The sequence below is a fragment of the Daldinia decipiens genome, assembly GCF_022478715.1.
Source record: "Daldinia decipiens strain CBS 113046 unplaced genomic scaffold F4813scaffold_47, whole genome shotgun sequence".
NCBI lineage: Eukaryota > Fungi > Ascomycota > Sordariomycetes > Xylariales > Hypoxylaceae > Daldinia > Daldinia decipiens.
The window spans coordinates 42,445-68,239 of NW_026054590.1; the positions used below are offsets into that span (position 1 = coordinate 42,445).

Sequence of the window (25,795 nt, forward strand, 5' to 3'; positions counted from 1 at the left end):
CTTAGGCTTGTGTCATAAAGGGACTTTGTGATGCCTATTGCGCTAAAATCGCCGATGGGGAGAAGGATTGCCGCGTATGACCTTTTACGAAGGCCCTGATCGATTTTATAGATTCCGCCCACGGTAGGATCAATGATACCTTTAAATACGCTCTTGTTTTTCTTCCTTTTTTGATCATGTTTCCTCAATACCGAAGGCAACAGGCCTAGATTAGTAGTAGCTTCTGCTTCGCTTTGGTCTTCTCTTAGTTGAGCTGTGTTCGAACATTCACCGCCATCCGAAGAGTTCTCGATGCGCACTCTCTGTCGTTTCCGGTTTCGCTGCCTCGAACTTGAGTTTACATCTCGACCTTCTGGTAGATTATTAGTTTGTCCAGCGCAGATAAAGTAGGGTACTAGCAACACAAGGTGTTCACTAGTCATAGGGACTGACCAACTTCAGATATCCTTGGACGCTTACTTGGTGACATACTCGATGTTACAAGTGGCTTCATACCCCATTCATCGCCTGAGTCATCTTCCGAATCAATCACGATCATTTCCTGGAGTTGGCGCCCAGCATCATGATTGGTTCCCTGTCCGGGAGAGCCAACCTCCGTTTGCCCTCTTGTTATATCAGTTGATTCCGTGTCGCGTTGCTCTGTTGGCGCCTTTAAGAAATCAGCGACTAGCAATTGTGTCTTAGCGATACCATTCTACTCACGGGGGAAATCCTCAGATAAGGCTCCAGCTTCCTTTTACGGTTTTGTTGCTCCTGTCTCAAGCGCACATGGAATTTATTCTCTTCGTCTTTTAACTCCTGTTCCTTTTCCTGTAATCCAGTCTCCTTCCTCTGTAGTTCTTGTTGAAGTACCTGGATTTCCCTCTGACGCTCTCGAATATCCCCTTGGAGTGAAATACGGGTATTGTCAAACGTATCTCTGGCATCCCGTAGTTTCTTCATGTATTCTGATTGAATCGAGTCCAGCCTTGCTAACGCAACATCATATGGGTCGCATTCGTCATTGTCTAGAGACTTTTCAAATTGGGGGCTTGCCATTTTCTGGAAAGGTTAACTTGTCGACTACCTAGGTCAGGTAGGTAACTCAACGGGGATCCAGTACAATAGGAGGCAAGGGAAACTGGAGGTATATCTTTAAGGAGTTGAAAGAAGTATATATGGAAGCTCGTATTTAAAGAAGGATATTGATTTCAAGCTGCACCAAGAGGCAATAGTTGTTAACGCTAGAGGCATATCTAGTTGTGGAATTATTGAAGTATAAGCAGATCGTCATCACTTTATAGCTACGTAAGATCTATTCGGTACCCTAAATGGTGGCTTAGATATACTCATTACAAGCTAACCTAAAGCAATACTACATCAGTCTATGCCCGTATTCGTCGATTAGAGTAGTGTTTCGTTCTTAAATACCACCTTTCTAACCGGCCTGGCTTAGATTGGCCATATTTACATGCATTATGTTCAAAGCCTTGCGAGATACGTATCACAATCTACAAAGTGCGTTTGAATGAATGGTAAATGAGTTGCCAGCTCAGTAAACTGGGGTAACCAGACCAGAAACATGGTAGAACTGTAGGGGTAGGGCTATTATTGCATCGTCTCTATCACGCCAGGGCGCTTAGCAGTGGTGTGGTCCAGGTCGCATCCTTGGTCACTACATGCAGAATGCCGAGAGAGAGAACCAACATGCATCCTACACAATTTCCGAATTCTATTCGTGCCGATTTAATACGGTATATTTTACGGCCCGAGGCGAAAAGAACAATATATAGGAGGTAGTTGATGATTTTTGGCTAAAGGAGAAGTGAGTATCTAAATATAGGTCAGGTACATAGATACATAGGTACATTAGGTATTAGCCTCGGGTACCTAGGTACTTACATTTAGGGGAAGGTCCCGTCTAGTACGGATTATGTGGGACGTACGGATAAGCAACTATTATTGATATAAACAAAGGAATGCAAAATGCAATTACCGAAGTGGAATAAGTTTCCACATGTGATTTTCTCCCTCCCACGCCTCTTCTCTCACCTCTCCGCTGTTAACACGATAGGCAATGTGCCCTCTCCACTCTATCTGGAGTAGTAACAGCATTGGATCCGAGAACTGGTTTCGTCGACTACCTACAACAATGAATTCATGCCGCCCTTCAATTCCGTTTAACTTGGGCTCTAGATTTCCTGTAGAGCCGACTTTGTTTCCATATGAGTCCAGGATTGAAAAGGACCGATTTGCATCGTCATCTGGCGGGGCCAGAGTCAGAAAAGCAGAGCTTGTCCAGAAAAAGATTATCTGCGTCTCGGGAACCTTGCTAAGTTCTGTAGATAGAAGCTGTGGATTTTGAACAGCAATATCGGATAGAGTAACAGGTTGACTGCAGGCCCTGCTCGAAATAAGATCGAGGTAAGCCCCACGAAAACTCTTCGTCCGACAGAGCTGACATCCCCTGAAGAATGGCAAGGAATCCATCAAAGATGCCGCCTTCATTAGTGAAGTGTCGACTGGTGTAGCTGGCCACGAGATTCTGGTACATTTTCCAGAAGCGTACTTGGTCATCCTCCGGCTCATAGAAGTTCCTAAAGGAGTTTGCTAGAGTCGGCTCGGTGGCTCTAGCGTGGAATCTGTGGAAGCGGAGAAGACTGTTCTCGAAATAGGATTCTTCACAGAACATGGCCTCCCGGCAGATCCAGTATACCTGTTCCTGCATGAAAACAAGTACGCGGCGAGATAGAACGCGCTCCTGCATAGTACAACCCCGGCTGTTCCAGGGCATGCGTTCCAAGAAATGCTCATTGGGATTAGTAAGAGGGTCTAGTGTTGTCATAAGGGATAGACCTGGTAACACATTTCCGGTAGTGCTATCTGTGCTCTCAGACAGAACCATTAACTCTACCTGTTCTATAGAACGACTTCCAGGACGAAGACCAGGTAGACCCCCATGGACGCTTGACGACGATGCAGCTAAAATTGTGAGATGAGCGAAGCCATATATCTGACTCATGGCGCCTATCTGCATTGCCTTGTCGTCATCGTCGTCTTGAACGATGCATAGAGAATCTACCCAAATATACTGTATCCCTAGATACTCTGTTACCAATATCGAGTCCTCTATTGTTTGTGGTAGGTTTTTGTCCAAAATCCCGGTTGTGCCATCTTATCCTTATTAGACCTGGTAAGGCTCAGTTTCTGTGGCCCTCCCCATACATAGCTAAGAGCTATATATTGATAGGCTGAAAGCTGAACGCCTGTCAAGGTGACGATGCATCTGTTGTTTACATTGATAAGGCGGATTATTTCGAGCGTGCTTCCTAAGCCTACATCAGCTCGCTTGCAAGAGTCGCCGTGATCCGTGCCACAGATGTTAATCCATCGGCGTACCCACTGGAGATCGAGCTGAAGCGGGCGCCGACGGCCTCCGAATATCATCATATTAGTACTAGGCTGAGTGTCTAAGAAATTTCCGTCAACTTGGAGAGTCGCTGCACCGATGTTGTATGCCTGGAAAGCAAAAAATAGGCTTTTCTTCGGGCCACCGATATTGTATGCATCAGTTCCAATCTCGACCAAGATGGACAGCCGACGGATCCAATAGTGCTTCCCTTGTGGGTCGCGGTACACACCGAAGAAAGATGTTTCCGCATCACAGACGTCTGTTTCAAGTAGCTGACCTGGAGTGTGTCGGCTTAGAGCATCTCCAATAACTTGACACAACCGACATATCTTCCTCCTCTGGAGAATGTCACCAAATGTGCCGAGTGAGGTAGGCTTGTGAGCATCGTCCCGTTTATCTTTGAAAGGATGTCGGGTAGTATCTGCTCGACCTTTTTGAAGAGCAGGCAAGTCTGAAATCAAGGGATTTCTTAATGCTTCGAAATTAATTTTACTACAGAACTTGCATAATATCTCGCTCTCCATCATGTATCATTTGGTACGTTGTATATTTGGAGATATGTAATGATATGCCTCAGAGCTTACATCTACTTGATTGGGCACGAAGCCCCCCTCTCATGTAGAACGCCAAGTGTAGCGAGAGCCAATACGCATCCCGCACAACCTCCGAGATTCGCACCGGTTCAGTCCTTTATATTTATGGCCCGGACCATAAGTCTTTAGATAGTTATCCCTTTCTTATCTCACCCTCGGGTTATTATTGTCAAGGTATAAATACCTCGCATTAGTCAACTGTTTACCTATTTTCTAATATCTCCCAATCCTTTATTACCATTTCCTCTACCTAGAAAGCAGAATGTTTACCTCTCACCACATCTTCCTACGCAAGAGCTATGTACGAATCGCAGGAACAATTAGAACGAATGTGTGAGGTAGGTGATATAAAGGGTTGTTACATGGTTAGCTCAATATTCTTCACACCATTCAGACGCTCAGCTTTAATAAAGGAAACAAATAATATTTAATTGAGGTATAATTTTCATATACCTACATTAGTTACGCAATTATATAGGGTTCACCACATTTCGTCTAACCAAGTTACTCGCAGCTATTCTATGAAGATCAACATTACTGTAGTTGCAATCTATAAACGACCATTGTTCGTTATATTGTTTGACTGCCTTATCAAAACCTACGCCGAATCTATAGAAATATCCCTTCGCGGATGGGTAAGATTAAAGATTTCAGCCGCCATTTTAACAACATGCAAGTCCCATATCTTACTGTCAGACGGCACTGCCCGGTCTAGTCATGCTTTGTTTAGGTGCTACGTGTTTGTTTGATGCATATACAGCCTCACCGATGACTGGGTTATACTATGTACTAGTCTTAAAGCTGCCTATATTCTCGTGCACCCGCATTAGGCTTCTGTTACCAAGCTTGGGCCCAGAATGATTGCCCCCCCAACTTTCACCAATTAAAGGGGGCAATGTTAGCTCATAGCCCGCAGCTTCGCCCCGCGTCGGGGATTATTAGGCACATGCTATTGGAGAAGTACTCTATTAACGCTTACATCTATCGTCTGCACAACATGGAAGGCGGCAATGTATAACAAGCAAAATATTGGCCCTATAAATATAGACTGACGGTAGAGCCTTATTGTTGGTGCCATTGATTTTTCCTCCTTTCCTATTCCCTTGATAATTCTACAAAAGGCTCTGTGTTTGCAAGCGTAAAATTTACTATTCACACAATTAATTTATTCACATTACATTGATAATAACCTTGGAGTTCCGGCGTGGAACATACAGCCTCGCAATGCCACATTACTACGATCACCACTATGAGAACCCCAACCAAGCTCGCGATCTAGCCAATCGTTTCTCCTGGGAAACACGCCACAGCCAGTATCCGACTCAATACATAGTAAACGAAGGGAAGATGATCGTCCACGAAAGATCGCTAAAGCAGAGCAATGCAATTATATACAATGCACCGGGCTCGACGTTACGGTTCGTACCGTCGAAGTCAGCACCAAATACGAAGGCTAAGCACAGCACGCACCATGCACCCGAATCATATGGGCAAACAACGGCACCCCCAATCTATATGTGTCACGGCTGTCGACAACATCAGATATACTTCGGGGATTACTGTCACGACTGCACAGCGATGCGATCAACCACTACCCCTACGAGAAGGGATAACTACCAAGAGCGAGAACACCGCCAAAATCTTCGTTTGACGTGGGCCCCAGACAGCAGACTGATTAAGTGGTATTAGGGGAACATAGTTTAATATTAGATTACCCAAGTTATTACTATTATGTGAATTGGAAAATTTGGATTTTTTATATAATTTTAATAAAATCAATGAGGAATTCTATGAATATTATTTTATTTCAACGTTTTAATAATAGGTGTTACTTACTTATAACATAGACTAACTACGGATGTTTAAAATTAAAACTTGAAGAGAAATAACTTAAACGATAATATATTTTAATTGTCTTTTAGAAGCAATCTTTAAACATACCTAGGCACCTAATTACCTATATACCAACCAATAGGTTACCTTTTTTTGTAGTTACCATCCCTTTATATCAACCTGTAGATAGTCTTACCGCTGAAAAGATTAGTCTCTTGATATACCATCACTGGAAACTACCATGCTACTTAAAGACCGCCGGTCCATCTAGTCCGGACCCGGGAACGGATTGCCTGACATACTTATCCCCTCAAGCGCCATTTCGGCGAATAGTAATCCGAAAAGAATATTCTTCGCAAACTACTACAATAGGTAGCTTTTCCCACAATGTGAAGACCTAATTGGGTGCATCAGCTCCGTTTCTTTTTGACGCCGAGATGGCACCTGAAGGAAATGATTGCTGATTGCTTATGAGTTTCATTGTCATGGAGTTTTGTTGTTAGGTCATGCTTTTAGCTGAATCCTGGCTACATTTATATCGCTATTTTAGGATCCTACCCTTTCCCCTTGATCTCTGGTACAAGCTGACTGGTCTCGTTACATAACAGCATCCAAACTCGGTCAGCCGGAAGAAATCCGAGACGATACTTTATGTCCTTATCTCCGGTAGGAGCGTGGTACTTGTGGGAATGAAAGCATAGTTCTATTGGTAAGCAGAACTGCCAACGTGCCAACGATTCTTCTATATATTGTTCTATTTCCTCTTCCTTTCTCGTCTACCCTTTGCGCAAATACAAATTCAAGTTATAAATCTCAATCTCACACTTAGCAAGATCCTCCTTATCCAACATGTCGATTCTCCTCACCGGCGGCAGCGGTAAGACGGCTACACGAGTCGCGGCATTGCTCGCCGAGGACAGGAAGCCCTTTCTCCTAGGCTCGCGTCAAGGATCTGATGCTGTGTCAAATGGTTATCCCACCGTCAAATTTGACATGAGCGATGAGTCGACCTGGACGAAGCCATTCGAAAGCACACATATTAAGGCCGTCTACATGATGGAGCCCCGGATTAGCCAGCCTTGGGTGCCCATGAATAAGTTCGTAGATTTTGCTAAGAACCAAGGCGTTAATCGTTTCGTTCTATGTGCTGGAACCTCGGCCACAATTGGCAAGGATGGAATGGGCAGAGTTTGGGAGCATCTCATCAAGTCTGATGTCGAGTACTGTGTGCTTCGCCCGTCTTGGTTCATGGGTACGTGTCCCTAGCCGTTGGCCTTTATCAGTTCATATTATCGAGTCGCTAATACAACCCATTTCACACAGAGAACTTGCTTGAACCGGGTCTTGCATTTACAATTGGCAAGCTGAACAAGATCTTCACCGCCGCTCAAGATGGAAAGATCCCCTTTATCAGTGCGGATGACATTGCCGAGGTGGCCTATCACGCCCTGGCGGACGAGAAGTCCTATAACTGTGACCTCAGGATACTCGGGCCTGAGAACCTTACTTACGATCAGGTACGATCACCCTTCCTATCTACCTATCCATTTCAGTAGAAAATGACATGGCTCAGTACTAACACACAAAATTTATTCACAGATTGCCGAGACGCTTTCCAAAGTTCTCGGGCGCAAGATCGAGCACGTGAAGCTCGACGAAGCCAGCCGGATTGACGGCCTGGTCCAAGCTGGTCTGTCGGACTATTTCGCTCGATTTTTGACTAATCTAGAGGTCTTAGCTTCGCAAGACTTTGAGAAGGGGACATCTGATGTCGTCAAAAGGGTGACAGGACACTCCCCACAAAGTTTCGAGAAGTTCGCTGAGGACAACAAGGCTGTCTGGTCATCGAACTAGATTCCTTGGTAAATTGTCAAGTGTAAAATTAAATAATGAACACTCCTATTCCGATAGATTCATGAAATCACCTCCACTCCGCTCTTGTTAATAAGTATATCTGTTAATAATCTACTTGAGAATGTTCTGGAAGCAGACATAAAAACTTTGTACATTGTTTATGGGAACAGTAGTTCCAAAGAATGGAAGCCTATTTCGTATTCGTAGGTGAAGAATAATAATAGCCAGGGTTTCCAGTTCTTTAAATGTAGTGACAAGCCATCCGGTACTGTTACATGTTTAAAGAGCAGCCGCCCATTCACCATCCTTTGTGAGCGAAATCGATGTAACAATGATCTTGGATTCGAAAGATGTTCCTTTTACTTAAGATAAATTATCTGTCAGATTAGGTGGGTAGGTAGTCAGCATCGTCAAGTAATTTAAATTCTTTAATTTCTTATAAACAATGGTGAATAACGTATTTCCACAATTTCAAAGCAATTGATTAAAGAGATTAGTTAAAGAAAAGTGAGGATATTATATTATTTCGGTACTTATGTAGTGTACGCAAACTCCCCAACACCCTTCAGAGTGCAGTCGTTGAGTATACACAGACAGCACTAGTGACAAGCTTATGACTCAACTACAGGTGGTCGAATCCTTCGTTTCATTCAATCAGCTGCAGCTGAGAGGCGTGGCTATTTCCGAGCTTTAATTGGACATTGATTCTCGGATCTGGCGGACATTAAAAGCAGACATTATATTACCTATTCCGGTGTCGTCGTATCTTAACACCGAGGTATTACAATCATGAGTATATGTACGTGTTTTGTTTGCTAAGGTATGTGGGATGTTTCTCCATGAGAGGCGCCATCGAGATGTTATAACTTGAGTTCATTATTATAATCCATTGGCTTTAAGATATTGTGTTCTATCCGTGAAAGACTCGAGGTAAACAGGTTGAATTTTGGATTATTTCCCCCTGACAAAAAAATATCTACGACTTATTAACTATAACATAGGAAAGTTTCAATCCAGCTGCCTTCGGTGCCGGAGCCATCAACCAAGCGGTGCAGCAAACGAATTTCAACTACATTTGATCCGGGCAATGTAGAAGGCCGCTTCACATTCCTCGAAAACGCACCTGAGGAAGAAGTAACTACGAGTGAACTGGCCACCGGGGGAAGGTGACGAAGCGGCATCGCAGAAAAGGCCTACCCAGCTCTAGCGCTGTCGCTATGGCGTGAAGTCACTTTTATCATTATCATCTGCCTATCTATGTTCACGACGCAACTAGGCCTAGGACAAGTGCTGCTGCTGCTCCCCAGTATCGGGCGAAGCTTCAACGTCTCGAACGCCGGCGACTTTAGCCGGCTCGTGGCAGGCTATAGCCTGACGGTCGGGACTTTAATCCTCGTATCAGGGCGGCTAGGCGACATCTACGGCTACGAGCGTATGCTGTGCATAGGGTACGCGTGGTTCGCGGTCTAGACCATGATCTCCGGCCTCAGCATCTTACTTAGGCTTGGCTTCGCCGGTACGGTCAAGATGCGAGTCGATCATGGTGGGTACACGAAGAGTGACGACTTGCTCAGAGGCTACAGGGGAGCGGTATACCTAGGTATTGGACTGGCAGGACTAGGCCTTGCCATCAGCCTCGTTTTTGCTATCAAGCAAGCGTGGAACAACACGGAGAAGGAAGAGAAGATCGGCAAGCTTGCAGCTGCTAGATAAGTGATATTGGAAATGAGAAATCCCTTTTGCACTTTGCTAACAAACAACTAACAAGCATTGAATTGTTCCCAATTGCTATTCTACCTAATCTATTTAAATAAATATTATTAAAATAGAGCAGTAAAATGCCCCAACTGCCAGCCAGTCAACTAGGAGCTTATAATACATTAATGCCTTGCTATTTCTAGTAAGGCAAATGCCGTTTTCTGTGAATATTTTGGCATTAACATATCATGTCCGACTTACATCACGTAACCCCGCCTGGACTCAATTAGCCAATCAACTTACACAATTCCAGGTCCCCAATGTACCACCTACGTATACACATCCCTTTAAGTATAACCTCATTTTTAATTCCAATAACTTTTCAAATAACATAGAAAATATAAAACGCTCAGGCTACTTGATAAGTTGGAAAAGGAAATTTTTAGGAGACATGATAGTTAAAGACTCATTTTCCCCAGTATATTTAAACAGTGAGTGTTGAGAGATCATTACCACGTTTAAAAACGAAGCAGTGTTTACCGAACAAACATGGATGCTATGAACAACTCATCGTTCTGCTTGTTTTACAGGTGTCTTTATATTTGATGGTTTTCCTTTGAAAAATAGCATTCCAAGTTACTGTGCACTCAAGCGTAGAACTAAAGGAGTCTCGTCCACTTTGAATTCGTACATTATACTAACAAATTTATATCACTGGGGTCTCATCGCCTAGCGAAGTTTACAAGATGTCAAACGATATCCAAAGCAGTTTTGGGGTCGAAGTCGAACTTCTGATCGGTATTAGAAGGACAGGACCAACGATGGCTACACCGCGAATGTTTCAGTTAGCCAAGGGTAAGCCAATCATTCCCGAGCCTGGCCAGACAACCACGGCAGTTGTTCAAAGACAAGTAGAAGAAGTCATTCGCGTCGCTTTACAGGGACATGAGGGGGATCGTGTAATTACCAAGCCTGAAGAATTGACCGATGCAGATGGAAGTCATCTAAGTCGGTATACAGGTTGGGGTGTTGGGAGAGATATGAGCGTTATGGCATTTAATCTCGAACGCGACATGACTGTGTATGATTGGCAAGACTTGGAAATTACATCTCCAGCGCTATTTGCCACGGAAAAGTCTTTCGCTGAGGTTCACCATGTTCTGACAGCAATTTACAACAGTTTCTGGGTGTTTGCACCGGAGACCGCCGGCTTGCATATCCACTACGGACGAGGCAAGGATTGGATACCAATCCATCATCTACGCCGAATTGCTGCTTTCCTTTACGCTGCTGATCCAATCCTAACGCAGATGCATCCTCCCCACCGCCGGGAATCAGAGCGGGATTATTGCCCAAGTAATAGACACTATAGCGCCTTAGCACACGGCATATCGCTGGCACAGGCGAGTAGGTATACTGGAGTAGGAAACCTTGACGAAGGACAGTATGAGGAGAACCCAATACCCAGTCCCTCTGGATCAACACCTGACCCTAAAACAGAGCAAAAAAAAGGTCCTAGATTTGCTCCTATTTTTAAACGAGGTAGTCTCGAAGGCTATAAGTTTGATAAGGATTACTTCGCTTCAGGTGAACTTGAATGGGCAGAGGGAGAATATCTACCAGGGCGGCAAGCAGATAAATCCTTAGATATCCCAACCGCCGTTCGTGAGCTCTTGTCTGCCCCAAGCGGTCCAGTAATATCCGTGTTAATGCAACATCGGACTTTGCGCCGTTGCGCTTACAACTTCGCGGCTTATGACGTGGAGGCGTACGGGGCGGTACAGATATACGGAGCTGGACCCTTTCTTCGAGCGCAGCCCAAGCGGACTATTGAATTTCGGCAAGCTACAGGTACAGTTAATGCCGATGAGGTTGTCGCACACGCAAAGGTCGCTGTTCGCTTATGTGAGTTCGCATGTGAGATTGATACCAATGCTCTGTGGATGATGATATCAGATTTTGTACAAGCTGAGACACACCCAACCTGGTATGACGTTTTTGATCTGCTATTTGAACTCGGCCTGGTTGACGAGGCGAAGGCTATTCAGAGACAGATAGCTAAACGGCGCGGGATTGAAATCATAGATGAGGACTTCGGTACGTTTAAAGAACCAACCGTACCTCCCTCTCGCTGGAGTAGGTTTGTATCTTGGCTGTCCCACCCATTGTCATCTCAACCAGACCAGGATGATAATCCAGCACGAAATAATGCTAATGCAGCAAGATATGATGTGGCCTACAGAGGAATGTCGCAATTCTATCGTTAAGCACCACTTCCTAATATTCAAGGCTTAGTAAGGCCGAATCAAACGTGCTTTGAGAGGAGTTCTATCAGCCAAGTTTGTTCATAACTTGTCACTAGCCCTGACGTAATTTTCTGCATATTTAAGAAAGAATACGAACACAGGGTGCGGGTTTCGTTACCTTTTTAGATTTAGAAAATATTAATAAAATAGTTGAACACCAGCTTATAGACCGTTGAAAATTGTGACTGGGCTATTGAAATTGTTGTCCTCATCTGCGAGAGGATGACAGACTATCAATAATGTCTTGGCGGCATTGGTTGCTAAAAGATTGGTCGACATATCTACCTAGGTAGTCTTATGAACAGAGAACGAGAACACGATAAGGGGCCGAAGGCCAGCTATGTATAGGAATAGGCTAGGCTAGCGTCCTTGTAATTAGTTAGAAACATGCACCTTGAACCATTAAGCATAAAGGATATTGTAATTAGATAGATGATTTGTAGTTGATGACAATTTCTTTCTTCTATTATTTATGTTCCAAGAAATGGTCCAGCTGTTAAGAATTGAAATTTCTCAGACAAAGGAACTATGAGCTACTACATATAGGCATGTGAAAAATAAAATAAAATAAATGTCTCAAGTATTTGTAAGTATAATGGCGTCTTCCACTTATTCCTCCCCCCTTGACTATGCCACATGATAGCCACAAACTGGAAATTTAATTCTTCATTGCTACAATTTGCAACTATCTATAGGAACTGATATAATTGTGAGGAACAAATTGTTAATTATGCTATCGAATATAATGTGACTTATCATTATGTGTTGACGAATTCAACCCATTTAAAATGGCATTTGAATATGGTATGGCTAGTATGTTAGTTTGCTGTAGATTTCGGGGCCAATAAAGAGTCAATTCAAATCTGGCAGAGAGAACCCTTTAAGTCAAACCACCCTTACTGGGGCCACCCTAGTGGGGGCCACCCATTTCCCATACAAAATCAACAACTTCGCATGTCTATAATTAATTCAAAAAGAATAGATAAAAATATACAATTTCTTATGTTTTATTTTTAGATCATTATAATAGCTTATGTATATTTTATTATATTTAAAATCTAATGTTTTGATAGTAAAATAGTAAAGTGTATTTTTAATGTTATTTTAAAAGTTTTAAAAATTTTATTAAATTACCATAAAACCTTATAAACGCTTATAACTTCTCAGATAAATAAGTTATATAGTTGGCCTTAGATTTAAAAGTTATATTAAAACATTCCTTATTTAACAATGTAGATTTTACATTTATCCCATATTAATTGGTAAAATTATAAGCAGTAATATCCCTTAACAGCTTTACATATAAATTTGTATGTGTAATTATTAATGTATACTTTTATATTTATTTTACTATAAATATTAGCCCTGCCATTTCTTCAAAATTTTATACCTGGTAAGAATCCAATATCGTACTTAAAATCAAAGACTGTATAATTTTATCTATTTCCTTGAATTAAATATAGATATGCGAAATCGTTGATTTTGTAATATGGGAAATGGGTGGCCCCCACTAGGGTGGCCCCAGTAAGGGTGGTTTGACTTATTGGATTAACACGAGTATCGCGATAGACGAATGGAAATATTAACATCTGCCCTTCTATTCTCTTTTAAGAACAATGTGCGCTTCTTATATACCTAATTCTAGTAGATCTGCCCCTGAATTTACCCCTGATCCCACTTATTCCCCGACAGAATCTAAGGCTCCTAAGGTTACCAAAGGAACACTATTCCATGATATGATATTGGCTTTATAGCCACCTTTTCCCCCCATCCTACACTACATACCTTGTATATCGATGCTTTACCTTGAAAGACAGTATATTTCAAAATTTCCCGTAACCCTCTTTACCTCATCTGGTTATGCCCTTCTCGTACGCTTCCTTTTAGAACTACTCCCTTCCCCATCAGTGCTCTGACGTTTGTTTGCACGATAGCTATCGCGATCTTGGAGGACAATAGTGTCTTCTTCTGACACTTCCGTCAACGGCAGACCCAAGATCTCGCGTTTCTTGAAGAATTCCCATGCATGGTGAAAAATCGAATTATTGACTCCTTGCTTAGGACCTCTCTCAAGAAGAAATGTTGTTAGCTGCTGACGTGAGACATTTCCTAGTGCCCAGCGAAATTGATCTGCAGTCCACCCTTTCCCGTCTACGAAGCACACGATCATGACCCGAATCTGATCGCAGTCCTTGTCGATATCTATACCTACATTTAATCCTGATTCTTCTGGGGTCAACTGCCTGAGGCCTGGTTGCACTACTGAGCGAACGAGGGGCCCTGGGCGACCGTAATCCCGGATACTGAAACCGGGTTGAGGAGTCAGGTCAATATCTTTGTCAACTTGGTCCATAGCATAAGCTTGATCCAGTACGCGTTCCATCTCGCTTTCGGTTCTCAGCGGCTTCTTACCGGCTATTCGCGCTATCATCTCATCCCGGGTCTTGGGCTTGTTTTTTTCCACCTCTTTCTCAATCAAAGCGGAGTATTGTTCGAGTTCGGTGGCGCTAAGGTCCGGGAATACGGCTTTTTTTGCGCACTCTTTCTGATCATCCTCAAGCTCGGTGATAATGTAATCCATCAAACGATCCCTAACGTACTGGTTAGGAACATCTGCGAGCATATGACTGCGACCGAGTCGGCCGTGGCTGACGAGTCCATTGCCAAGTTCCAACATCCCCGAGATTGAGCCACTTATTGAGTCACACCATACAATTTGACCACGAATCAATATCGCCGTCCGTGGTTCCATACCAGTTGCTGCAGCAAGAGCGTCGATTAACTCAGCACTAGACATGATAGACTCGGGTTTCTGATAGGATATTAGAACTATGAATCTATGTCTAGAGTAAAGCACGAGAGAAAAACTTTACCGCTTTAGATATGGAGAATGGTGTCCTAGGCTTTTCGCGAGGGTTAAGTTTAGTCTCAGGCGGGTCTTGTTGATCATTTGGAAGGACTGAAATGACATCCTCAAAAATTTGGATACAACGGTCGTTGGAAACGTGGTTTTTAAAGTAGTCCAAGACGGCGGGAACAAATGAGTGCAAGGATAAGTCCTTAAACATTTTCTCTATCTCAAGTTGGCGAGACTGAGAACTTGGCAACGACGATTCTTGGTGTATCCTAATATTATGCTCTTGGTGGTGCATGACCACATCGCGTTTAAATGCATCCATTTGCCCATCAGAGAGTATGCCATTCTCTTTGAGCTTCATAACTAATTTATCTTTGACTTCAGCCTAGACATGTCCAGTCAGTCTAGGTATTGCCTAATGGGGGGGTGTAGTAAGTAGTATTCTCACTTCTTGGGCTGCCTCTCGCGCTCTGCGAACAGACCATAAATCGTCAATGCTATTTGATGGAGGCATGACTGAGGAAACCCAACCCGTAGAGACTTAAAGAGGAATGCCGTTCTGGGTTTAAAGGTTTATAAAGATGGGCTATTTTTCATAAGGTGGTAGTCTCTACTTTTCTCTCATTGGCTATTGAAATACTTGTAAGAGAAGTTGTTCCATTGTTGTGTTAAAAAAAAAAAAAAAAAAAAAAAAACAAGTCGCGTTCAAGCGCGGCGTGAAGCCCTGAGAGCTTGTGTTAGCAGGGGTCTTAGTCTACAAGGATAACCCCTATTTTTCACTGGGGTGACCTATTACACAATTGTGACGGTAATTGCAATACGGAATACGGAATACGGAATACGGAATACATTTTCAGGTAATAAGGTAAGAATACGGAGTACAAAACTTTATTACCGTTTCTAATGTTGTTCTCTCAACGTTATGTTTTGTCTTTACTCCTACTTCTTCAATGTCCTCACAATTCTCCACACTCAAGCTACCTGTTTATTACCTATGTGCAGTCTGTAGCGCTATAATATGCTAGTGGTGCAACAAGGTCGTCAATGGAGAGGCAAGACGTAGTGTCTTGTGTCAAGCTAAACGCAACTCTGCCTCCGCAATCCTTGACGGGATAGAATGAAATGCGGCACTCGCTTCCGGCCGGGACTTCACCTAGGACCGATTTATGCCGGTCCGCATTTAGGACTGCGTCGCAATCGACATCGCCTTGTCGTTCCACTCTATCTGCAACCGCGTCCGAGTTTGTCGAGTTGCTACAGTCCTCGGTATCATACATAGTGAAGGACCATCCTGATACCGATTGGAGAAAGACGGGAACGGCTATGGCGGCCAAATTGAAAGTTGCTGACAAGCGCATTGTGTTGGTTATAGTTGACTAGGTTAGTCTTCTCTTTAGATAGTATTGGTGGAATTAATATTAATTTGACGATGTGTTGCAATTAAAGATTTGTTGCGGAGTAACCTATTGTAGAATTTCCTCGTTGAGCAGAAATAAGGAAGAATAGAATCAATAACCTTGTTAGGGGATCTGCTATTTATATTAGTTCGCAAGAACTAACCGTCTAAGTAACATCGCAACAAAAACAGTTGCATCTGATATACTGATGTCACGATGGATGTCACGATACCGACGTGCATAGAAAATGCGACGAATATCCACTTAAGGCACCACAAATCTTCCCGGGGTCGACAGAGCAAACGATGCACTGCCTAGGGTACCCAGAATAAAGCGCAAACACTCTCATACCAGAGATGCTACTAACATGATTCACTTAGGTTTACGATCTATCGGTCCTTGATTTAAGCAATGGTACTACATCAAGTTTTATAAAGATCTGATGAAGAATGAGTTTGGTACCTAACCTAACCTTACCTACTTGATATTGGCCCGTGCTGATATTGAGGGGTAGATATTAAATTTACAACTCTTCGCGTGATAGCTATATTATTTATCGTGATACATACAAAGAGGTGCCACGCAAGTTTATTAAAAGTCTTGATGAGATGGAAAAAAAGAAGGATTGAGTTGAATCTCACCTCGAAGGATAAGTTTGTACCTTATACAAGAGCACGTTGGACGTTGAATATGCCAATGCTACCTCATTTCAGCCCAGCCTGCTTACCTTTGCAAAGCCACTTTGGCATAGCCCGCTACGAAAACCAAGCTACCAAATAAATTGAAGCCGAAGATCATTTGGTATGCTGTTTCGTATGAATTCTGTACCTAAACACCTACTTTTTCTAGGTTTCTTAGCTATCATACGTATTCACACTCTCTCTACCTTGACCGCCACCACCGAATGTGTTAAAAATGGCAGACTTAGACCTGATGAGCCGCCCACTTTCTGAAAGGCTCATCACTACAGGTTTAATAAACCATGTGAACCAACTTAGGGGGTCTCTAACGACACTCAATTCTCTGGAGTCTGAATCGAAATCACAAAATGCGCTAGAATTACTATTGAATGATATTAGCAGCGTCGCTTCTTCGCTCAATGACCTAGCGGAAAATGATATTAAATTCCCGCAAGATAATGCGGATCGATTGTACATGGTCTATAAATCTTGCGGCGTACTCATTCAAGACACTATACGACGACTGGAACTCATCAAAAAGAATCGAAACCCTGCTTCGGGGTTAGAACATATTGACGAAAAACGCGGGCTTGCTAAAAGATACAAGGAGCTACAGCTTCGAATGGAGATTATCCGTCATTTATGCTTTGTTATAGACGTCTTGTCGTATAAGATTACAACAAATGAAAACACGACACTTCGTGGCCGTATCTCTTTGATCAAAACGAAGATTTCCCATCTTGATTTTGATGTTGACAATGCCAAGGTATATCACAGACTTTCTAATGAAAGCTCATAACTGACTGCTTTAACTCAGCTTCGGAGAGCCGTAATTATTGCAGAACGTGCTATTGAAGTCCCTGTTCATGAGAACTTCACTATACCACGGCACACTTCAAGCATTTATACAAGACGAGAGGAAGAGGTTATGATTAAAGCCGCGTTCGAGGATGGAACATGTTTTGGCCAAAAGAGATTTGTACTCTTCGGCATGGGAGGTTCGGGGAAGACCGAACTAGCGTTAAAATATGCAGAAGACTTCCGACAACTGTTCTGGGGCGTTTTCTTTATCGATGGTAGTTCTCGGAAGCGTGCGTCGGAGGGCTACTCAGATATTGCGAGGACTGTAGGCATTGAGCCTAACGAAGACTCTGCTAAGAAGTGGTTGGCCCTACGGAACGTACCATGGCTACTGGTAATCGACCATGCTGATCCCTTTGGGATTGACTTGGAAGATATACTCCCTACAGGCCGGCATGGGTGTATTCTAATAACCTCTCGCAGCCCCAGGTATAACCGTTACGGCACTGCCGGTAAGAGGTACTTATGGGTTGGGCGCATGGTAGAGGAGGAAGCCATTCACCTTGTCCTCAAGGCAGCCGTGTACCCAACCCCATGGCGTGTCAACGACAAGCAGTCAGCTAAAGAGATAGCTAAAGCTGTGGGGTTCTCCCCATTGGCCCTGGCCGCTGCTGGTAATGCAGTTAAGCATGGTATCTGCTCTTTGGCCGACTACCTAGCCTTCCATAAGCGTCATTCAAGCCTAATCATTTCTCATCGGAGGAAGCTCCGGGAAAGTGACAAGCTTATGAAATCCGATTACCTAGGCGATGGGTATATTAACATCATCACTCCGTTCGAAATGCTTTATATGTCGCTAGAAGTTGATAGGAAACAGGGCTCTAAGGATGCGGTTGAAATTCTCAACATATTATCTTATATGCATTTTGAGCATATCTACCTTGACTTTCTACTTAATGCGACCCTTAAATATTCTATTAAAGGGTTAGAAACGAACGCAGCAGAAGGACGTAACGGGAGTTGGTCGGGATGCTTCCGAAAATCTGTTACTGCTCGACTAAGTCAATTTTTTGACTCTGTTTCTCCTCCGGCTCACTTATCTCTTCCGCTTGTTCTAAGAAATGACGAATACCTTCACGGAGATGAGTTTGAAAAGAAATTGCGAGATCGTCTCGACCGAGCGATGAAAGTCCTTCTCCAGAGATCACTCATAATGACAGAAGAGGGGGAGAATCGATATTGTATGCATCCTTTAGTGCACAAATGGATCAGGGGGCGACCTAGCATTTCAACATCAGAACGAGCATACTGGTGTGGAATCACCACAGCTATTTTGGCTAGGAATGTATCGGTTCTCCATCACGGAGTGACCGGCGATATGAAAGACGCGGATATGGAACGAGAACTGTTACGCCATATCGTTCACGTCGACGATTGTCGAAAAACCATTGAAATGAGGTTGGAGAAAAACAGACTCTCTAGGAAGTCATTTCTCCCTACATTGGGGATTGGTATTAAGAGGCAGACCAAAGGAAAATCGAAATCAATTGAATCACACCCAGAGGCGAAGCCCATTGAAAGAAAATCATATAACAAAAATGTATCCGCACCCGGTACCTTATATGAAAAGTCGGAGTCTTCCGTTCAAGATTATGATATGTTCATCCTCTATAAAATAGTCGTCTTCATTTTCCTATGGATCGTCTTATGGATCTGTCTATGGAGTAGCGTCAACCAACTTCTCGTTCCGCTCCTCCCATCATATAACAAGTACCTGATCAAGTGTATAACGTCGATTGTTTTCTTCATCGCGTTAACTCTAACAGTTACCAATAAAACCGAATCAGGAAGTCATTCGGATATTAATATAAGAAACGATTATCTTAAGGGATTGAATCCTGGGAAACTAATGGTTAACAAGCGAAAAGAAATCCTTACGGGGAGCTTACCTAAACCCTGGGAGGAAGATAGCCACCCAAAGGAAGAGCTGCGTTCTCATATAAATGAACAAGAATGTGTAACTTTTGCGTATCCCACAACCCTCCCACAACTCCTGGATTCTATGCTCGACAGAGTTCCATTCCTACGTTCCGAACCACAGCTTTCTCCCGGCCAGACTCGTATAAGATGGACGTGTGTAAGCTAAATCGCCACCGTACCCATGCTAAAATGGACGAGATATAGCTAATCTCTTTTCAAGGAATGCGGCGTTAAACTCTTCGATGATTTCCTCGAGATAGAGCCAGGGTCCCTGCGAAAGCTCCAGGATTCCTTGCAGGAAGTGATTCAAAAAGAAGCACCTGAAAAGGGGAATCCGAATACCTATAATATTCTGCAGGATGTGAGAGAACGTGTCAAACGGGTTTTCGGTTCGATAAGTAGAGCGTTTTCAACAGCCCAGAGTTCGACAAATAATAGTACCTTGCCATTACACCAGGTTACTTCCCTTAACAGTTCATCAAGTCCCCTTCGATCGCTTGACTTGCTGCACGTTCTATTTTGCATCCATACAGGAGAGACCGGATTGAAACTTCACCAAGAACGTATTCCAGGTATTACCTCTGATCGCGAGCTTTTACTCTTCCTTCGGAAAGAATACTTAAAACACAGAAAAGTGACCTCCTGGCTTACGCTCCGGAGCGTTACTGGAGTCTCTCTGGCAAGAGTACGTCCTCATATCATAACAATCTTCCGTATTAAGCTGACCTTGTAAAGTCCATGGTTGATTCAAGCGAATTTGCTGAAGTCCACCGTCACGCTCATGTCTGTACCTCGGACTGTGTCTGTCTGCCCCCGGTTGACAGGATAGGTACCGAGTATAATTGCCGCCCAGCGCCGGAGGTCAAACCCAAATACGTTCCTCCCATCGGTCCACGATACTTGTCGCATCATTTCAGCCATCCCGACTGCATCCGCCCGACACAGAAGTTTATATATAATCAGTTGCCCAAGCGGACGTGCGGGCAGCTGCAGGCGCCCGAAGATCGGGTTGAGTTTGGCTGGGGAGTCTACTTCGAAGAGGGATGGCACTGGAGATCAATATACTTCATCCTAGTAGTTCTTATTGCTTCTGGGAGCGGTGTCTTTGGGGTTACTTGGTCTATCACCAAAGGTGATATCCAGGGTGGCTTTGCGGTCTCTAGCCTGTGGGTCACATTGGGCAGTTTATGGGATATATCGCCGTTCGGAGTTTCTAGGTATGTGTATAGTATTCTTGGTTCGATCGTGCCGACACAGCTGGATACGTGATGAAGTTTGAACTTATATTACACGAGTAAGAGCGTGTGAATGATTGGCTAAGAGTTGGAACGTGGGCCCCTTTTCCGCACCCGCTACGGGAATGCAGTCGCAAAGTTGAGCTTTCTTAATAAAACCTTTAAAATGATACTTGCAGCAGATATCTAAGGAATGTAAGCTGCATTGCGCTTCTGATAATATTATCCTGGTTTTATTGATTAACTTAGAAGAAAAAGTGCAGGTATACTCCGAAACATGAAGGAACATGCATAGTTGACTACGGGTGCTACTCTATAACTACGACCTCGTTTGAGGCACCGAGAGGAAATATTTAAATGCTCAAGAACGACGTTGTATCCAATATAGGTCGTGAAACTATGTGTTTGGGGTCACTCCTATTCTACTTCGTAATTAGCGGTAATTAACCTCTCATGTGGCGTTGCTGGCTACGATAGTTAAGATACGAGGACAAATAGTACCTAATAATATTTATTGGATTTATCTGGGACTTTTTATTTAACCTAACCTAGAATACAACGCACATATTTGTGTCAACTCAATGATCCACTGTATAGCTCAGACTAATCGAATTTTCGGGGATTGTCTAGCAAGCGATGCTCGTCATGCGAAGACATAAGAGACAATGTAGCAAGCTAAGGAACTTTGAAGAACCTTCTTGTGCCCCTGCATCAGTTGTTGGTTTCTTATTTCCACTTGACGATAGCGTCGTTAATACCCGGAACCTGGGCTAGCAGCTGTCTGGCCCAAAGGTCAGCTTGATTCTGCTTCATACCCTTGAAGAAGTCGTTGAGGCGGATCTGCTTGTAGTCAACTAAGGGTCCCTGGCGTATTTCTTCCGGGGTCGAGCCATCTCGGGCCATTCTGAACTCAATATCGGCGCTACCTTCTTGTCTGACGGCGTAGGCGCTGACGCGTGACGTCAAGGGCTGGCTCTTCGGGATGCCGATATGGATAGCTTTGGCGCGGAGCTCGCTGCCTGGAGGGTTCAAGAACACAAAAGACTCTGCTGTATACGCCGAAGTGTCACCAGGCCATCGGAACTCGTTGGCTTTCTTCACGGCGGCGAGACGCGCTTTCTCGGCTGCCTGCTCGGCTTCCATCTCTTCTTTGCGGCGCTTTGATTCAGCCTTCAGTCTACAGGTCTCGGCGTAAATAAGTCCAAGTCCGTACGGTAAAGATGCAACCTCTGACTCTGTGAGCATGTGGGAGCCGGATGCTGGTTTGTTCTCCCCACCAGTTTCCTCGAAGTCGTTGGATGTACTGGTAGATTGGGTAGAACTGTCGACTTCAAAGCATAATTCCGTATAAGTGCTGTTATCGGGTTGCGGCTGCAGCTTCCTAATGGAGTCGGAAGGTGATTGACTTGCTTCTTGCCCTTGGGAGGGCTGAGTATCTTGGGTGGGAAGGCCTGAAGATGAATCCATAATAGATCCTGGTTGGCGACTTTTCCAGTGTCGCGGCTTCCTACATTTGATACTTGTTAAGCCCGTTTTGAGGCCCATATAATGTGCGAAGACTTACTTTTGAGGAGCTTTTAATAGAGTATCGACTCGGGAATGTTCACGTTTTCTTGAACTGGGATGCTGCAACAGGCTTGGATGGCCCAAAGATGGCAACGCTGGTACACGGAAAGGCTGAGTGGTTGAAGTTCCAGCTTGATCAGTGGGATTATCAATTTCGTCGTGCTTTAACAGGTCAATAGATGATGCATCATCTGAATGGTGCAGAGCAAGGGCTACCATCCCATCTTTCCGGGTCTTGCCATCTGATGAATCTGCCATATTTGACAAAATTGGCAGTGTGCTTCTTAGTCGAGTAAAGCCTTGTTGATGACTGCAGGTGGTAAATTGTTGATTAAACTACAGAATCAGTGTGCTACTTTAAGTAGAGTGAATATTTACTACCTCAGGGAATTTTTTTCGTGGCCTGTGACGGGATGCTGGCCTGGCCCCTTAGGAGTGCAGTAACCTTAGTAACTCTAAGCACATTCCATACCAGTACAGGCGGGCTTAACACGCTCTAAACTTCCATATACCATCATTTATACATTCACAACCATTCATGCGTATCGTGAAGACTATAGGAAGTTCGTCGATACCCCAAGAATTATTCATATAATGGAACGATTCACGCATATTTCCTTCCACAGGTCAAAGGGTCAATAGTCTCTAAAGACAAGGACCCCCAAGGTTTTATTTATTTCATACTCCGATCAACAAACCTGGATCTCAGTTATACTTCTACGGCTGTGAGTTATAATGTCCTCTCCCCATACATGCACCGTCCACGTCTGAGGCGTTAATACTTTGGACTATAATGTCATCTGCTCCGAACCTCACCATTGGACCATCAACCCCGTATCTAGAACTGCCTGGCAACCAAGTGAGAGACTTCAACCCATCCTTCGGATCCGCTAGGAAAGCTAATACATAGTCCTGCATCGTCTCTGCCACCTGCTTCTGAAAGTCCGTGGCTCCACCTGTAAGGTTATAACTTCCAAATATCATGGGCAAATCTGCTCCGTGGTAAGCTCCCATCCAAGGAAAAGGAGTCAAGTTTGAGTAGTTCCCAGCATATTGATAACGATATGTAGTGAGGTTATTGAATTCCCTGACGTTCGAAGAGTTGAATGCTGGACAAATAAAGTCGCTCAATGTTCCTTTGTCGATGTCTGTCTTGTTAGGACCTTGACTTAAGTTATCAATAGGGTAAGAAATGAGACTTGATTGCTCATTCGATGTATCGCTAATAAGTGCTGGGACTTTCGACATGAGACCTTTCTCAGCCCTTTCTGTATAGTTCTTGAATATAATTTTGTCGTCAGCAGTTGGTCGAAAGAACAAAGATGGTTTCTTCTTTTCGTCTTCATAGTGTCCAATAAAGTTCGTAATTAAATTTACTGGGACCTTTTGCATACATTCGACCTCCGCTTTTGGGTCATCTGGAAAATCGCACCCAAGTTCCTTAGAAACGTATGTAAAGTTTGTTTGTAGTGCATTATCACCCTGTGCAAAAGTACGCATTGCCGCTCCAGACATCAAGAAAAAACCGGCAGCCAGCGATTCATCGTGATATGCGAAGTTTAAAACGTCTGCCGATACTCCGCCAGCTGAGTGACCCCATACGGTGATACGACTTGAGTCACCACCGAAAGCTTCAATGTTCGCATATGTCCATTCTAGCGCAAGTCTCTGATCCAAAATGCCGAGATCGTTATCTTCGAGCCCAGCAGAGTTTGGAAATCCAAATATGTTAACCCTATAATTCATGGTAACCATGATGTGCTTTTGACTGCGGTTGACCCATCCCGCCGGTATATGGTAGGGGGCATCCAAGCCACCACCCCTGAAACTACCGCCCGGCAGAAATAAGCCCACAGGTAGCTTATCTTTCGGCGTGGCGTTAATAGGGGTCCAAATTGCCAAGCTTAAGCAATCCTCTGCTGTGGTCTGTGCCATTTCTCCCGCATAGTGACTTTGATCACCTGTAGGTATAGAGAAGTCGGTAATATTGGCATTCCATAATGATAAGTGAGAGGTCAAATATTGAGGACATGAAGGTGGAAATCTAGAAGAGTGATAGTGGCTCCGTGAAGGACGGAGAGGTACAGGAGGTTTCCATCGGAGCTTGCCAACCGGAGGCTCAGCATATGGGATGTTTCTAAATTCTCTGACACCCGGATATTCCGAATTCTGTAGGCCAGTGTACGTTCCGGTCAGGGTTGCTACCGTGAGACTAGGACCATCATCTTGATCGCACAATCGGCTCGCCGCGAGGCTCTTCACAAAAGTAGCACCAAACAGTAATAATAGCTTCATTATCAACGGAAGATAATTGAAGCTAAGACCGATCTTCGCTGTAATAGCTCTGCGAGGTTAATTATGGCTATGTTAATCTAGGTAAATACAGGACCAAATATCTAGAATCCTCTATTTACAATGAGAATCTCTATCCAAAGGGGGGTGTAGCCATACTTATAAATCGATAAAATGTGAAGAGAGATATAGTTAGCCACAACCATTCCATAGCACAATTCATCCCCCCATGTCTAGTATGTCGGCACTTGTTAGTTTCAAAGAACTTCCTTTCCCGCCAATAAGGCCCTGCATGTGACTTTGATAAATGAAACCCTCCAATGCTCTGGAACCTTGGGTATGTTCTGGGCCCTTGTTGTAACTATGGTTCGAATAGGCTAAATGTTGTCATCTCGCATCATTGGGGTGGCACCTGATAGGATGGGACGTCTAAGTTGCAGAGATCACTGCTATATAGGTTAATGCCTACCTTCGATGTGAGTAGATAGGTTACAATATAGGATATAGTCTCCTACCTAGCCGCTGAAATATATTATATACCCAGTATGCTAAAACAAGGTCAACACTCATTGCGTTCTTACCGTGCATTATGAGCACCTTATTTATTATCATGACCTAGAGTATAATTATGTAATGAATCATTCCCATACATGCATTCTATCTCGGTTCCCTTGTGACTCTGGTTCAATATAATACCCCTTAGAGAATTGCACCTCGGAAACTTAGTAGTCCAGTTAGTAGCACATTAGACCAATAGGCGTTTGATTGTAGTATTTGTTAGTATATATCGCATGACACTTTAAAAGCCCTCTAGAGAACATTGGTGTCTTAATAGATACCTATGTTGCTAGCTTCAATATCAGTTTGAGTGCAAGTGTTGTTTAACTGGTTTGTCTTTAAATATAACTATGGTTCTTCCTTTTCCCTACTTGGTTCTTATTACAGTATTCTCAAAGCTTTCCTCTCCATCCCTACATAGTTACCTCGCAACACTACGTGAAAGAACGTCCGTGAGTAAGAACCTTACTAGATCCACGCAAAGGACCCTACATCAAAATCTCAGTATCAGGCAAGTAATATGATAAAGAACATAATTTTTATGTAGCTCCTTTTGGTGCCTCCTGGTTCTAGGATTTCCTTTATTTAAATGATATAAGGTAATATCTAGATCATATTCTACTATTGAGGTTTCCAAAAGTCTTTCTACGTGTTCCTAACTGATGGTTAATTTTAAGACATCCTTTCTACCATGGTTAAAATCTTATCCTAACGAGATTATAGTAATTTGATATGAGATTCAACTGGAACACAT

At 43.5% G+C, this 25,795-nt stretch overlaps 12 protein-coding genes across 12 annotated transcripts; 5 read left to right on the forward strand and 7 right to left on the reverse strand.

Annotated features, from left to right (window-relative positions):
• Positions 1-100: 100 nt before the first annotated feature.
• On the reverse strand, positions 101-1,329 carry F4813DRAFT_253232 (uncharacterized protein). The gene is made up of 3 exons (XM_049240181.1): positions 703-1,329; positions 437-649; positions 101-349 (listed from the first exon to the last, which is right to left on the reverse strand). The coding sequence occupies exons 1-3, from the start codon at positions 1,036-1,038 to the stop codon at positions 338-340; spliced, it is 561 nt and encodes a 186-aa protein (XP_049095409.1). The 5' UTR covers positions 1,039-1,329; the 3' UTR covers positions 101-337.
• Positions 1,330-1,791: 462 nt separating this feature from the next.
• F4813DRAFT_253398 (uncharacterized protein) lies at positions 1,792-3,153 on the reverse strand. Its single transcript, XM_049240183.1, has one exon. It carries the CDS (start codon positions 3,014-3,016, stop codon positions 2,312-2,314), a length of 705 nt encoding a protein of 234 aa, XP_049095410.1. The 5' UTR covers positions 3,017-3,153; the 3' UTR covers positions 1,792-2,311.
• F4813DRAFT_393630 (uncharacterized protein) lies at positions 3,109-3,915 on the reverse strand (the record flags this gene model as incomplete). The annotated part of the gene is made up of 1 exon (XM_049247445.1): positions 3,109-3,915. The coding sequence occupies one exon, from the start codon at positions 3,913-3,915 to the stop codon at positions 3,109-3,111; it is 807 nt and encodes a 268-aa protein (XP_049095411.1).
• Positions 3,916-4,839: 924 nt separating this feature from the next.
• F4813DRAFT_374340 (uncharacterized protein) lies at positions 4,840-5,883 on the forward strand. Its single transcript, XM_049244914.1, has one exon. The coding sequence runs from the start codon at positions 5,209-5,211 to the stop codon at positions 5,671-5,673; it is 465 nt and encodes a 154-aa protein (XP_049095412.1). The 5' UTR covers positions 4,840-5,208; the 3' UTR covers positions 5,674-5,883.
• Positions 5,884-6,493: 610 nt separating this feature from the next.
• On the forward strand, positions 6,494-7,866 carry F4813DRAFT_374342 (NAD(P)-binding protein). Its single transcript, XM_049244915.1, has 3 exons — positions 6,494-7,069; positions 7,141-7,334; positions 7,417-7,866. Exons 1-3 carry the CDS (start codon positions 6,667-6,669, stop codon positions 7,669-7,671), a joined length of 852 nt encoding a protein of 283 aa, XP_049095413.1. The 5' UTR covers positions 6,494-6,666; the 3' UTR covers positions 7,672-7,866.
• A 1,105-nt stretch (positions 7,867-8,971) lies between these two features.
• On the forward strand, positions 8,972-9,394 carry F4813DRAFT_374343 (uncharacterized protein). The gene has a single exon (XM_049244916.1). It carries the CDS (start codon positions 9,145-9,147, stop codon positions 9,382-9,384), a length of 240 nt encoding a protein of 79 aa, XP_049095414.1. The 5' UTR covers positions 8,972-9,144; the 3' UTR covers positions 9,385-9,394.
• Positions 9,395-10,115: 721 nt separating this feature from the next.
• F4813DRAFT_393634 (putative amidoligase enzyme-domain-containing protein) lies at positions 10,116-11,636 on the forward strand (the record flags this gene model as incomplete). The annotated part of the gene is made up of 1 exon (XM_049247446.1): positions 10,116-11,636. One exon carries the CDS (start codon positions 10,116-10,118, stop codon positions 11,634-11,636), a length of 1,521 nt encoding a protein of 506 aa, XP_049095415.1.
• Positions 11,637-13,257: 1,621 nt separating this feature from the next.
• On the reverse strand, positions 13,258-15,191 carry F4813DRAFT_374345 (uncharacterized protein). Its single transcript, XM_049244917.1, has 2 exons — positions 14,981-15,191; positions 13,258-14,917 (listed from the first exon to the last, which is right to left on the reverse strand). Exon 2 carries the CDS (start codon positions 14,470-14,472, stop codon positions 13,534-13,536), a length of 939 nt encoding a protein of 312 aa, XP_049095416.1. The 5' UTR covers positions 14,473-14,917; positions 14,981-15,191; the 3' UTR covers positions 13,258-13,533.
• A 195-nt stretch (positions 15,192-15,386) lies between these two features.
• F4813DRAFT_374347 (uncharacterized protein) lies at positions 15,387-16,057 on the reverse strand. Its single transcript, XM_049244918.1, has one exon. It carries the CDS (start codon positions 15,888-15,890, stop codon positions 15,525-15,527), a length of 366 nt encoding a protein of 121 aa, XP_049095417.1. The 5' UTR covers positions 15,891-16,057; the 3' UTR covers positions 15,387-15,524.
• Positions 16,058-16,675: 618 nt separating this feature from the next.
• F4813DRAFT_374349 (uncharacterized protein) lies at positions 16,676-21,126 on the forward strand. Its single transcript, XM_049244919.1, has 4 exons — positions 16,676-17,375; positions 17,427-19,547; positions 19,611-20,075; positions 20,126-21,126. The coding sequence occupies exons 1-4, from the start codon at positions 16,845-16,847 to the stop codon at positions 20,657-20,659; spliced, it is 3,651 nt and encodes a 1,216-aa protein (XP_049095418.1). The 5' UTR covers positions 16,676-16,844; the 3' UTR covers positions 20,660-21,126.
• A 225-nt stretch (positions 21,127-21,351) lies between these two features.
• F4813DRAFT_393637 (uncharacterized protein) lies at positions 21,352-22,449 on the reverse strand (the record flags this gene model as incomplete). Its single annotated transcript, XM_049247447.1, has 2 exons — positions 21,352-22,132; positions 22,190-22,449. 2 exons carry the CDS (start codon positions 22,447-22,449, stop codon positions 21,352-21,354), a joined length of 1,041 nt encoding a protein of 346 aa, XP_049095419.1.
• A 410-nt stretch (positions 22,450-22,859) lies between these two features.
• F4813DRAFT_399825 (alpha/beta-hydrolase) lies at positions 22,860-24,486 on the reverse strand (the record flags this gene model as incomplete). The annotated part of the gene is made up of 1 exon (XM_049248204.1): positions 22,860-24,486. The coding sequence occupies one exon, from the start codon at positions 24,484-24,486 to the stop codon at positions 22,909-22,911; it is 1,578 nt and encodes a 525-aa protein (XP_049095420.1). The 3' UTR covers positions 22,860-22,908.
• Between the last annotated feature and the right edge of the window lie 1,309 nt (positions 24,487-25,795).

Excerpts from the sequence above, each read along its gene's own strand:
- F4813DRAFT_253232 (XM_049240181.1), bottom strand. The coding sequence starts at position 1,038 with ATGGCAAGCCCCCAATTTGAAAAGTCTCTAGACAATGACGAATGCGAC. Across the intron at positions 650-702 it reads CTTATCTGAGGATTTCCCCC|GCGCCAACAGAGCAACGCGA; the intron begins GTGAGTAGAATG and ends GATTTCTTAAAG.
- F4813DRAFT_253398 (XM_049240183.1), bottom strand. The coding sequence starts at position 3,016 with ATGCAGATAGGCGCCATGAGTCAGATATATGGCTTCGCTCATCTCACA.
- F4813DRAFT_374340 (XM_049244914.1), top strand. The coding sequence starts at position 5,209 with ATGCCACATTACTACGATCACCACTATGAGAACCCCAACCAAGCTCGC.
- F4813DRAFT_374342 (XM_049244915.1), top strand. The coding sequence starts at position 6,667 with ATGTCGATTCTCCTCACCGGCGGCAGCGGTAAGACGGCTACACGAGTC. Across the intron at positions 7,070-7,140 it reads TCGCCCGTCTTGGTTCATGG|AGAACTTGCTTGAACCGGGT; the intron begins GTACGTGTCCCT and ends CATTTCACACAG. Across the intron at positions 7,335-7,416 it reads AGAACCTTACTTACGATCAG|ATTGCCGAGACGCTTTCCAA; the intron begins GTACGATCACCC and ends ATTTATTCACAG.
- F4813DRAFT_374343 (XM_049244916.1), top strand. The coding sequence starts at position 9,145 with ATGATCTCCGGCCTCAGCATCTTACTTAGGCTTGGCTTCGCCGGTACG.
- F4813DRAFT_374345 (XM_049244917.1), bottom strand. The coding sequence starts at position 14,472 with ATGTCTAGTGCTGAGTTAATCGACGCTCTTGCTGCAGCAACTGGTATG.
- F4813DRAFT_374347 (XM_049244918.1), bottom strand. The coding sequence starts at position 15,890 with ATGCGCTTGTCAGCAACTTTCAATTTGGCCGCCATAGCCGTTCCCGTC.
- F4813DRAFT_374349 (XM_049244919.1), top strand. The coding sequence starts at position 16,845 with ATGGCAGACTTAGACCTGATGAGCCGCCCACTTTCTGAAAGGCTCATC. Across the intron at positions 17,376-17,426 it reads TTGATGTTGACAATGCCAAG|CTTCGGAGAGCCGTAATTAT; the intron begins GTATATCACAGA and ends GCTTTAACTCAG. Across the intron at positions 19,548-19,610 it reads CTCGTATAAGATGGACGTGT|GAATGCGGCGTTAAACTCTT; the intron begins GTAAGCTAAATC and ends TCTCTTTTCAAG.